A 13,485-nucleotide genomic window follows, 5' to 3' on the forward strand; every position below is an offset into this window, starting at 1 on the left:
AAATATACTTTCAACTCTTTTCCTACATAGTTCTGCCATGTGTTCACTTCTGTAAGTCAACTAAGCGCTGCTGGAGTCTGATCTGCATAAAAATAAATAACATAGCTAACAGAGAGCTATTTTAGAGGTGGTTGAAATGATGATTATCATTTGATATCATTTGATATCATTTCTGATATTCAAATGCTAGTTTCCAAAAATTTGGAATTAGGTTTGTGAGTAAGCAATGGGTAAAAGTAATCTTCACCTTGCATTTTGGCCAGGAAAAATATTTCTCAAAAACCTAGAAGAGGTAAGAAAGGAGTAAAAGTAATCTCTGTCTTCCATTTTTATCAAGAAAAACATTTCTCAGACATCTAGATGAGATTATAAGCTTGTACTATTTCTATTTAATATTAAGACAGTGCTGAATTTTGAATGTATAAATTTTTATATATGTACATATATATAATTTTTTGCAATAGGCAGGTTATTTTGAATGACAAGCTGGTTTAAAGTGCAATACAGTAAACAAAGATTCAACAGACTGTGGAGCAAAATCTATCATTGAGTTCAGATCTCAAATAGAACAACACTGGCAAATTGTTATACATCCAATGAGAATGTACATTCTGTACAGACAAAGCATTAATGAGTCACACAGATAAGGCTGTAACCTACATTGGTTCTACTCTTTGTGTATATGTACCACTTCCACTTAAAAAAAAAAAAAAAAAAAACTCGTACCCTGTGTACTCATCTGCCTCACACACACATGTACAGCCAAAAGGGCAGTGAACCATTGCTCCTTTCAATGTCACTTACAATTCAATGTCTACAGCAGGCAGTGACAGAAAAAAAAAAAAAAAAAAAAAAGAGTAGGTTATGGGATGTATGCTGATAACATCTCAGAGAACCAGATATACTGTCAGCAGGTAATTATTCTTTGAATATGAATCAATGAGGATTCAACTGTGAATGGCAGACTGCATCTCCCAAAATGGTGAGACAAAGTAGTATGAGCTGCAAACAGTACTTTTATTCAAAATTTGGCATCTAAATAAATGACCAAATTGAAACAATAATGTCTGGCAAAGGTAAGTGCAGCAGTACATTTCCCAAAGAAGACAACTGATGTTTCTTGCCTTTGGGCAAAATGACTCTTGGTGTTCAAAGAAATGCTAAACACAGGGATATACTAGGCTAACCATTTTTATTTCTTGCCAAGAAATGAACCAGACCTTACAAAATGTAACTCTTGCTAAGGCAAATCTTTCACAATTCTTTATTATTGCAAATCATTTTTTGATATTTTTTTCAGAACAAGAATTCTAAGTTCCATAAAAACATCCCTGATTAAAACAACACTCATTCATAACTAGAATAAGACAATTTAAAAGTAGATTGTTTTTGCTTCTATTGAACTAAAGTTTTGTGTAATTTTTTTTATCTTGTGGCATTGATCTTTGTAGACCACAATGTTCACCCGTCCAATGGACTGCTCCTGCACATAACAATCCCAGCACCACTGTTTATAAACTTGTTCAAAGCTTGCTGAAAACACAGGATAACAATAATCCACCCATCTGGATTGTCAATATTAAGGATGCAGACATCTGCCAGAGTAATTTGGCTGACTCCACAAGGCCCTCATTTATGGGAATTACAAGGCATGCTGGCATAGAGATGCATACTATGTCCAGAAACTTATGTGATTTCTCCTGGACAGCTTCCATTGGAATCTCCAGTGTGACTGCCATTCTGTGCAGTAACTCTTGAAAACTTTTATAAGTATCTGGCTGTACTTTTGAATATCAGTGGTAGCACAGTCTCATCTGAAGACAAAGGTAATGCAATGTAGAACCTGTATGATTAACAGCCTGCAACTCCTCTTTCTCAGAGCCTGTGAGTCATGTTTCATCATATACAAAGTTCATATGTTTGGGATGAAAAAGACCTGACTGTAATTGAGATAAACAGGTACAATTTGGCTAGATTGCTGATATAGATAATATTCAAGAGAAAGTCTTGCAAGGATACAGTAATCACTAAAACATAATGCCAATCCTAGATATTGGATAACAATCATAAGCACTAGAATAATGACCTACAGCTGTAATGAAGATATCACAAATATTGTAAGGTTCTGGACACCATGTGCTAGTAGCACGTGAATGGCAGGAATAAACAGCAGAATAGTTAGTATGAACAACCGGAATGGGGAACAGCAGAAAAAATACCAGGTAGATTCTGTGTGGGTATTGAATTTCAATTCACAATAACAAAACCAAAAGACCCAGCAGGAGAAACCCAGAACCATGCCTTAAGTATGTGACTCAGCCTAACATATGAAAAGTTTATAAGAATATTTCTGTGCTCTCTTTAGGCATCACAGCTTCTTGTAAATACTTCTGACCTTTGTGTTCATTTCAGGAATTACTTACAGAATAGCATATCTCAAGAATGTACCTCGTGTCCAAAGCACTGTAAAAATACTTTGTGGACACACAATGCAATGTTATTGTTTCACAAGAAACAAGATTGTTAAAACCTGAGGCCTATACTCTGCCATAATAACAAAATACTAGTAGGTGAAAAAAAAAAAGAAAAAAAAAACAGAGGAAAATGAAATTATTTTTAAACGGGAATGAAATGTAAAAGAGAACACAAATTAATATTATTGATAAAAAATTCAGGTAACGAAGAGCCAAGTGTTTTGATTATTTTTTTTAACAAAGTGTTGATTTACTATAAACCTGGTCTGTGAAAAGCACTTGTGTCAGAGTTGGGTTCATTCATCTTACAGCCCCATGTGAGCAGTATATCATCTCAATGCAAACAGACTCTGAGGATTCAGCTCACTAAAAGAATTTGTAGTTGCGCGCATGGAACATAAATACACCTTCAGTAGAATTTATGGACAAGTAAAAGACCTGTGACAATACTGGTAATAAAATTCTTTTACCTTAACCAAATTTCTTTCATATGAATTTGGAAGTAGAGGAAGTGTTCCTGCTCTCAAATCCAAGCCATGGTCAGTCGTAGGATCATTGTATATGAGCAACAGTACTCACTGCCCTTTACAGGGCTTGATCCACTAATGGTTCCAGGAGCACTGGTCCAGCACTTTTAAGAGGCAAATCTTCTAAAGAAATTCTCCTGTCTCAGTGCTAGTTATCCAAAACAAGTGACGCATTTCAGCATTGTCAAAACTGTATGAATGTTAATGGTGAAGAGTAGAAACTGCAGGAATTCTAGTAGACTTGCACAAGATAGCCAGGCTCATGGCTTCTCCCAGACATGACGAAGTCAAAGGCAGTTCAGAATTTCAGTTGCACCTCCTGCTTTTTTCTGTTTTTACTTAGCTGAAATTTACTCATCTCCCTGCAAAGAAAAGGGACTGCAGTCTTCCTCAGCCTCTTTTATTATGCTTATAAGGGAGCTCCTGCTGTTGGTTGGTTTCAGACAAATTAACTGTGTCTCACCCACAATAATTTTGTGCTGTAGGGACTTTTCTCAGAAATACAGGTTTGTATATCAAAACAGACTAATTCAAACTTTTTTTACAGAATAAGAACGTAAGTGCAAAGATGGCTATATAAACTACAGTTTGCTTGATGAGGTACAGTTGACTGAAGAGAACCAAATAGTCTAAAAAGACTTGCAAAACACCAGGCATCCTGGCAGACATAGCAAACTAATCTCAAGGCAGACTGAGGTTAATAAAACTAAGAAAAGGATGTAAGTATTTCCTTTATACTCTGAAGTCCAAAGTTGCTCCTTGTGTTATGAGACCAAAAAGCTTCTATGCTTACAGATTTATGTTGAATCTAATAGCAGGAGGAATAAAAGAAAAAATATGAAAAAAAAAAAAAAAGAAAAAGCCACCTTATTCAAATTTGCTGTAATCAACAAGCCAATATTTATAATTCTGCCATTCAACATTTGACTAGTGCTGTAGCTTTTATGCAGCATGCTCACAATCATGACTCCTTTTTGCTTTTTGCTGCAGTAAGAAGCCAATAGTCAATACTACTTGAGGAATATCTCTTCCTTCCACTTTTCTGATTGATTGAAAGTCCCTTAACAGTTACACATATCGTCATATCAACAATGAACTGTTTTGAAGAAGGTCTTTCAGAACAAGAAACTTAGCTGGGGGAAGATGAGGAATAGTTTTTGGTTGTCTGTTTTTAAACAGAGAAAAGAACAGTTCAATTAATGTTAAACAGCATATGGGCAAATTTTTCCCAAGAGACTACACCAATTTATTAGGTACAAAGAAACCTAAGAAAGGACTCAATGATGAATACACCTCTCATTATAATCAAAACCATTCAGAGTCCAATTACTTCTTAAATAAATGTGCCTAAAAATTAGTAGGCATTTGTATATGTATTGTGTTCCTAAATACGAAAATGCTGAAGAAGCTTCATGCCCCCTTAGGTCTGGCTTATTGACTGTGTGAGGTAATAAAATGCAATGGCGCATTCCCCAGCTGTTGCCCATTTGTTAGGCCAAAGTGAGGTGCTCCTCAAATAAGACTGAAAAAATATTAAAATAACTATTTTTGTGAGAGAGTTTTCTTTGCATTTTTATTGTCTAGAGATTTAGAGAATTTGAGTAAGCCCTGTAGCATAATGAACAAAGGTGTCCTTGTATTTTTGTGCTATTCTAAAATTCAGTAAAATGATTTTTTAAGCTTGTTTAAAAACTTTCTTGCATAGTAAAGTTTTTCAATTCTGATACTGTTAAAAAAAAAATCTGGCTTTATATCAGATATACCTGTTTTATTTATTGCTCAACAGTTAATACTAAGCATTAGGCTCAAAAGCTCATGCATGAAAATTATTCATGCATGAGTATGGGAGAAATTCCAGGCCTCTGATGCCTTTGCGTACACAAATCTTGCAAAAATGTGTCAGGCTAGATGCTAGCTAGCCAGTCTCCAGACCATAGGTATTCCGTAATTAGATGGTAATTACCTTTTTGTTTAAAAGGCACTATTGCTTAATTCACTCATTTATTTTCTATCTACTCACACAGTTCTTTCTATTCTATACTCCCTTGTTATTTCTTGCAACAGTGGGAAAAAGCTGCATGAAGATTATGTTTTCAGGCATTAAGATGTACATTTACCTAAGGGTAATCACAGAATGGCTGAGGTTGGCCAGGACGTCTGGTCATCGTCATCTGGCTCACACAGGGCCACCTAGAGTAGGTGGCCCTGGACCAGGTTCAGATGGCTTTTGAAGATCTCCAAGGAGGGAGACTCCACAACCTCCCTGGGCAAGCTGGGCCAGTGCTCTCTCACCTGCACAGCAAAGAAGTTCTTTATCTGCACAGTAAAGTGCTTCCTGATGTTCAGACAGAGCCTCCTGTGTTCTAGTTTGTGCCCATTGCCTCATCCTGGCAACTGAAAAAAGTCTGACTCCATCCTCTATGCACCTTCCCTTCAAGTATTTGTACACGTTGGTGAGACCTCCCCTCTACGCCTCCTTTTCTCCAAGCTGAAGAGTCACATTTCTCTCAGCTTTTCCTCTTAAGAGATGTGCTCCCATCCCTTAGTCATTTTACTGGACCTCCACTGGACTCTTTCCATCTGCGTCCAAGTCTCTTGTACTGGGTGGCCCAGAATGGGACACAGTGCTCCAGGTGCAGCCTCACCAATTCTGAGCAGAGGGGAAGGATCACCTCTTGACCTGCTGCCACTCCTTTGCCTAATGCAGTCAAGAATACCCTTAGCCTTCTTGTCAGCAAGGGCACACTGCTGACTTATGTTCAGCAGTGTCCACTAGGACTCCTAAGTCCTGTTCTGCAGAACTGCTCTCCAGCTGGGTGGCCCCCAGCATGTCCTAGTGCCTGGGATTGTTCCTCCCCAGGTGCAGGACTCTGTACTTCTCCTTGTTGAACTTCATGAGATTCTGGTCAGCCCACCTGTCCAGCCTGTCAAGGCCGCTCTGGTTGGCTGCACAGCTCCTCTGGTGAGTCAGCCACTCTCTTTCGTGTTATCTGCAGATTTACTGAGGGGCTGCACTCTAACCCATTGTTCACATTGTTAATGAAGATGTTAAACAGGACTGGACCCAGTATTCATTCCTGGGGTACTCCACTTGTTACTGGACTCCAGCTACATTTTGCACCACTGACACCTACCCTCTGGGTTCAGCCATTCACTTAGTTTTAGAACCACTTCACTGTCTGCTCATCCAAGCTGTACTTCAACAACTTCCCTGGGACACTCTTAATAAGAGTAAGAAGAGACAGTTGTAGTTTTAAAGCATGCCTGAAACTAAATATGTGGACTGGCACTCAGGCATATAAACGGAAGGTTTCATTTTTCATGTTTGTAAAAGGACATAATGTATACTTGTTTGCAGCTACCACTGATGTGTTGTAGGCTGGTCAGTCTTACTTTGTCTTTCACTCCACATCACTGGTAGATACTTCTGATAGAAGACCATCAGAAAACAAGAACAACAAAAAAGAGAAGCAGTCCAAGAAATCACTTTTGCTAATAAAACAAAAATGTTGCTAATGTATGACAGTTCAGAGAAAAGGCATGAAAAGCAAAACAGAGAGTGAGGGATGAAAACAAGGGGGAAATGGTGCCCCTTCTGCTCAGTTTGTTGGTCAACTTCCTAGTGGTTTACCTTGAATAGCAGCTTCTATGCAGTACCCTAAAGGTTAAAATAAACACAAATTTAAGGGATGAGAACAAACTCAGAGGCACACAGTCAATGAATAGGCAGCTTGAATCATTGACATAAAGAGATTAGCTAAATTTGAGCTGGCCCCATTTGCTTTCCAGATGAAGCAAAAAATGTTATACAGAAAATCCTGCATTTCTTTCTACAGAATAATAGATATACTTCAAAGACTTTTTAAATTTAAAAATGAAGCTTCTTTCTACTTTTCTAGCAAGCGTATCTGACTATATTTGTAGGTGGTAAATGTCCATTTTTGGAAAGAAAATGCAGACAATTACTCAGGTATTAAAGAAGATTTCTAACATGAGCCCTTTGAATAATGAAACATAATGGACAAATTAATGACTTCAGCTCCAACACAGTAGTAGTCCAAGTTATTGTTAAATTTGAAGTTTTCCAGCTCTTTAATAGATCGCTTTTGATCAAAAACTATGATAAATCACACCTTTACAACAGTCCTGCTTACTTATGTAAATTAGCTCCTTTTCTCTAATTGCCATAAATGGATGTAAAGCTTTATAAACACTACAAGTGGACATCCGTGTTTTCTGTGAACTTTGCTACCCTGATCCCTCTACGGAGCTAATCTGTGCTGTTCTAAAAACATACAAAGAAACAAATTACCCATACTAAAGAAAAGTTTAAGTAGTTCTAAACAATAGATGGGATTAGAAGGTTTATACAAAAGGTTACTCCTTAATATGACTCATTTAAAAGAACTCATCAGCAATTGAAGTAGTTTCCATTCACTCTGTAAAATATATAAAGTGGGCACAGATGGAGAACATGTTAATTTACAGCTGAAAAGCTTTCTTAGAACTTGAAAACTGCTTAACTTCTATGCAAGCATTAAGTAACTAAGAATGTGTATCTCATCGTATATGTTAATACTCTCTCTCTCTCTTTTTTCTCAAGGTTTTCTACTCTCAGTTTCAAAATCTCTGCAAAAGGTTGAAGATGAAGATATGTTGCTAACCACATTCAATCTAGGAAAAACTCTTCAAAATGGAGATAGAGCTGGAAAGAGAGGAGCTATACCTTTGCTGAAGCATTATAAGGCTGAAGAAAGCTTTTTGGATGAAGAGGATGACAGAAACCCAAAGTTTTTTGTGAGTTTTCAGTTTTAAATTTTTTTATTAAGTGTAAAACAGAAATTCTCTTTATAGCCCTTTATAAGACAAATACAATAATTTAAAGCAATAACCTGGTGAATATAAGAAAAAAACAACAGCTAAGCATAATACACTCAAGACACTGCAAGTACTTAATTCCAAGTTTTTAAATGCATAACCTGGGCGGTTGAATTAAAAAAAATAATAAAATAAAACCAGATTTTAGCAGATACATACGCAGTCAAAACTAGTGGGTAAAAAGCATATGTTTCAGTATCTCATTATATGCAGCAACAGGTTTCCAACTTCACCAAATATGACAGACATTATGTTAAAGTATACTTTTCCATAAAACTGTTTCAGCCAAAGACGTAATGCCGGTCATTACTTGCTTTTAGATATTATGTTGAATGATAAAATACTTGTATTGATAATTTAAAAAGTCAACACAACTGATTATATCTTTTTCAAGACAAACTGTTACTCTATTTTTCTCTTAAAACAGGGCACAGGCTCCAGAGATGATTTCTTAAATCATGCTATGCCAATCAATGTGGGCAGGAAGCAACTACCTTATCTTGCACTGAAGGGAGCCATGGCTTTTCCAGCTGACACTGAAATTCAGAATATTGAATCAGTACAGGAAAGAGAGACTGCAGATGAAGAAAATTCAGCTAAATTCCCTATAGGAAGGAGAGATTTTGACAGTAAGTGTATTTTCATTTTTTAACACATATTATTTTTCTAGTATAGTGCAATGTCTCTGACGCCATTTGATAACAACTCATTTAGAAAATCCATGGGATATTTGGGATTTGTTAGGGCTGATTAAATCCCACATTTCCAGTTTACTTCTGTTGTATTTGGTTGGGTGTATGAAAGGCATTTGTTAAATTAACAATATTTTCAGAGGCCATAAAGACTCCTAGTTCTCTGATGTTTTAAACTTCCACATTTTTCCTGTAGTGCTCAGGTGTATGCTGGGAAGAGTCTATCGACCTTGTTGGCAAGTCTGAAAATGACTGACCTACACCACCTTCTTTGAGAAAGATTAAACACTTTATTATGAATTTAACATGATTAAAAGTTATTGTGCTTTAGTGTCGCTATACACATGTATCTAAAATACTTTTACATCACAATGTAGAGGGAAACATAATTCATTACCAAAAAGAGAACATAGTTGTAACTACTGCTGTACTGTAATCAAAAAAAATAAAAGACTTCTGCATAATCCAGACTTGTAAATATTTGTCTAATATTACACACAAGCTATTTTCACTTATTTGAGTATAAGGGGAAGCAATTCATGATTTTCACCCTTCACTTGCAAAATTTTACAACTTCTGAAAGAGTCAACAGACCACGTATGTCAAAATAAAAACTTACAGTCGAAAAAACTGAGTTAATTTTGCCTGACCAGCAATCAATTTATTCTTGCTTGCAGTTTTGTTGTTCTTTCTTTTTCCATCAATTTTGCTGTCCAATTTCTTCTGAGGATGGTTTGAAGTCTTACGTTTCTTAGCATTTTTTGGCAAAGATAGTTCACTTTCCTCATCACAGATAACTTTGTCATTATTCAAATCCATCTGTTCATTTCTGGAGTTCTTTTTTCTTGGCCGACAACTCAGCTTTCCCATTTCTGTATAATTTCTATTCTGATGAACATTTTCAGAAATAGTTCCAAGCACTGGTATGTCAAGACATGAATTCATACCTTCTGTCATATAAGAGTATCAAAAACATATGTGAAAAATTAAAAATATTACCTGGAATTATTCATATGTTTTCTATCAGAGGACTGTCAAGTGATTTTTAATCAAAATGATTGCTTTATAAAGCAAAGAAAAACTATTCTGGTCATTGCAGTTACATTTGCTACGTGTTAAGTACACTGACTTTTTAAAATGATATTGCTAAAAATATGTTATGGCACCTGAATTAGGGAAGTGGATTTAAAGTCTTAAGATATCGGAAGAGATGCTTAAAGAGCCTAGAAATTACATATATGATATTGCTTCTAGTGGAGTAACCCAAATGTGTCTTTTCTTAATCGCAAAAATATAAATTTCAGTTAGCTTGTTTACATAATATAAGAAAGTGTATATTTTACACTATATTGTGTAATTTATTTTTTTTTACTTTAAGATAGCATTAATACATACGTTTCAAAAATATTTAAATTTTTAAAACATTAGCATTACAATTTTAATATAAAGGCATTTGCATCACACAATATACAAAATAATGAGAGGTCAATTTTTTCTTGAAAACATATTTATACCTGAGTTTTACTAAAGCCTTCTCTGATAACACTTGAAATATTAGTTATCACATTCACTTATTCAATTGTACTACAGCCTAACTGTGAAATATTTACCTTGTAAATGTTGCTTTGGTGCAGGATGTTCACAGGTTGACATTTGGCTACTGCTGAAGAAACCATGACCCTTTATCTCACTCAATTCATTTTTATATGTACATGCAAACTGAGATTTGATCGAAGATTGCTTCATCTGTAAATAGTAATTGACATTATCTTTACTTATAGAAGGAAAAGGCATCACTTGCAAGACTAATAATATACTAAGTTTCCATTCTCCTGTCTTGAAAGTTTTAGATCAAATACTAGAAAAATGAGTATACTCACATCAAAAATGTTTATATGAAGTACTCATTTACAAAGTATATAGCCTTTGAAGAATACTTACAACAGTAACACTGAAAAAAAGAATGACAGCTAATATAAATTAAGCTTCAATATACTTGTATCTAAAACTTCAGTATAAAGTATTATTTCACATTTCTCTTTGGTAAATTTCAGATTTTCCATTTAATCACAGAATAAAGGCATTTCCATATTGAATGCCTATGCCCAACTCCACATTTGTCAAAACATACCCACACACCCTAAATTGCCAGAAATCTACAATATTGAAGAACGCTACTGTATCTGGTTCTGCATGTCCATGTCTGCCTCCTAGTCCTGGAAGCAAGTAACCTAGCCCTATAGCACAAACAAATCAAAATATATGGTTTATCTACAAAAGTTGTACAGAAATTTTAAAATAGTCAATATATCTATATTTACTGGAAGCAGTAGTTCCAGGTCAACCTTCCTCAGTTTATGGTTAGCTTACAGTTTTTCTGACTATCACTTAGAATTTCAGGGTCAAGCTTTGTACTTTCTGGCCAATTTATCACAAATGCTATATACTCTGCAAGACAAATTGTATCCTCATTACTATTTGAAGTTCTACTGAATTATATAAAATATATTGAAAGGTACAGCGTGGATTAGAAGTTCTAGGTAATAATTACACTACAATGGCACACGTAAATCCAAATAAATGCGAACTGAATAAGTGACACTATAGAAATATCAGGAAAAAGAAAATGCAAGAAGTGTCACAAAAGGAATACTATTTTTTTTGGACTGGATTTGGTGAATAGGAAGTTTACAGCCACTTTTCAGGTTAAAAAGTTTGCATTATACAACTCCACTTTTCTTCTTCGAGTTCAAGTTTCAGCCCTACAGATGTTTTAGTTCCAACTCAAAATTTCAAATTCAGACAGAATAACAGAAAAGAATACATTGCCAGAAACCTCCTTTTACAGGGGCCTTCATCCACAAAATTCAGTCACAGTTTATGCCAGTCTCATCAGATACTGCTTTTATCCACATAAACCAACAGACTCCAGCTTTTTAACACTGAGATGCAGCCTAAGTATCTCTCCACGATAGCGCAGGTTTTTGTTGTTGCTGTTGTTGTTGTTTTTAAAGAAACATTTTTTCTGATTTAATATGCCCATACCCATGTAGTCTTACATAAAGCTTTGCTATAGTCTTTTCCATGGGCTTTAGGGGAATCTTTGGCACCTCGAGCATCTTCTCCTCCTTCTTTACTGATGTTGGTGTCTGCAGAGTTGTTTCTCTCATTTTTCTCACTCCTTTCTTACAGCTACCATTCAGTGTGTTTTGTTTGTTTGGTTGGTTGGTTTTGTTTTGTTTTTACCCTTTCTTAAATGTTATCACAGAGGTGCCACCAGCATCACTGATGGGCTCAGTTTTGGCCAGTGGTGGGTCTCTTTTGGAGCCAGCTGGAACTGGCTCTGACCAACGCAGGGGTAGCTCTTGATCTCTTCTCATAGAAGTCACAACTCTAGGCCTTCTGCTACCAAAACCTTGCCACATAAACCCAGTACAGAAGGATAAAGCAACTGTACCCAAATAATCAGAAAGATAATTTGAAATAATTAAAAAAAAACTCTAATCTTGTTTAATTAAATTTAATATCCTAATGTATATGATTATTTTAATCAGAATATAAGGGTCTTAAATTTTGTTTAGTTTAAGAATTAATATTAATAGAAATATTAAAACATAATTTTAAGTTTCCTGGGTTTCCTATTTTTCTTCAATACTTCATCATAATCCTTTTAAATCAGCTCAATCCTCAATTATTGTTCAGTAAATGACACAAATCAAAAATTATGCAACAATATCTTGCACAGAATTCTATCACATATCCTTATTGCAAAAGGCAAATAAGCTACAATTTATTCTGAGCTGATGAAGATATAATATATGCAGCCCCAAAAAAATATCAAAGAAAGCTCGATAGTGTTCTATAAACAACAACAAATTAAGTTGTTTTTTGGGATATCAGGGTTTCTTTTTACCACTCTCACCTGACACTTCACTAATTTAGTTTGCAGGGATTAGAATATGTGGCGTTAAAGGACTGAAGTAAAGATCAAATACTGAAAAAGTTTCACAAACTCATCTGTCTTCATTTCAACTGCACTGAAGCTTGAAATATGCTTCAAAACTTTACTCTGTCATATCACATGCCATTTAGTCATTTACAAACATTAGACAACGCTCTACCAAATATAACTGTTTCAGCTGATGCTCCTACTAACCTAGAGGATTTATATGAATTAAGAGTGCAAAACTAGACTTGTTGAAACAGTCAAACTTTCCTTCTGGTCTAGGAATGTATATTTGCCAGTACAACAACTGCATTACATTGAGTTAGCAACAAGCAAATTTTAATAGCCTGAAGGCAGAACAAAAGAACATTAGTGTAGTGTTGAAATAAAATGTAAAGCTTTTCTGGAAAGTTTTTAAAGATAAAAGAGCAACTTACAATTTGATTGAAAAACACAAAATGAAGCCTTTCAACAACCTGAAATAGCCCTAAAAATGAGAGGTTTTGCACGTTAAATTCCCTGAACTCCACTCACGTCACCATCCCCCTAACCCACAGCTCTGGGAGAGTGAAAAGATGTTGAGAGCTCAACTTGCTAATCAAGTAGTTGCACATAAGTTGTGTGAAATTAACTCATACTTAGTGTCCCTGTTCCTTTTCACAAGCAAGAAGGATGTTATTGTTGTACTTATATGGATAAAGAAATTCTGTTGCATTTCATGTAATGGGGTTTACTGTTACTATTGTTCAGCTGCAAGAAACTAAAACAGAATATAAGACATGCTGTGTTCAGCACATGTAGGTCAGTTAGTAGCCCTAATGAACAGAATATGTAACACATTCTCCCACCTTGACTTCTGTACCTAAAGGAGCATTTCAGTTCAGATTGGCATTTCAGATGCCAACATAAAACATTCACATTTATACAAAATATTAATGGTGCATGCTCTATTTATTTCTAAAAGTTAG

At 35.4% G+C, this 13,485-nt stretch overlaps 2 protein-coding genes across 7 annotated transcripts in view; one reads left to right on the forward strand and one right to left on the reverse strand.

Moving 5' to 3' along the window:
- The first annotated feature begins 7,475 nt into the window (after positions 1-7,475).
- PMCH (pro-melanin concentrating hormone) lies at positions 7,476-8,531 on the forward strand. The gene is made up of 2 exons (XM_013180955.3): positions 7,476-7,798; positions 8,307-8,531. The coding sequence occupies exons 1-2, from the start codon at positions 7,553-7,555 to the stop codon at positions 8,529-8,531; spliced, it is 471 nt and encodes a 156-aa protein (XP_013036409.2). The 5' UTR covers positions 7,476-7,552.
- PARPBP (PARP1 binding protein) overlaps positions 7,819-13,485 on the reverse strand; it is a 54,047-nt gene continuing 48,380 nt past the window's right edge. For 2 of the 6 annotated variants that reach the window (XM_048048867.2, XM_048048930.2), the window contains exons 9-10: positions 10,182-10,317; positions 7,819-9,521 (exon numbers count right to left, since the gene is read on the reverse strand). In XM_048048867.2, the coding sequence (XP_047904824.2) occupies positions 9,187-9,521; positions 10,182-10,317 (471 nt within the window). In that variant the 3' untranslated portion in view covers positions 7,819-9,186. Of the gene's footprint in view, positions 9,522-10,181; positions 10,318-13,485 lie in introns of those variants that run through there. The other 4 variants (XM_048048805.2, XM_066997561.1, XM_048048723.2 and 1 more) reach the window with 4 other exon arrangements.

The sequence above is a fragment of the Anser cygnoides genome, chromosome 1 (genome assembly GCF_040182565.1).
Source record: "Anser cygnoides isolate HZ-2024a breed goose chromosome 1, Taihu_goose_T2T_genome, whole genome shotgun sequence".
NCBI lineage: Eukaryota > Metazoa > Chordata > Aves > Anseriformes > Anatidae > Anser > Anser cygnoides.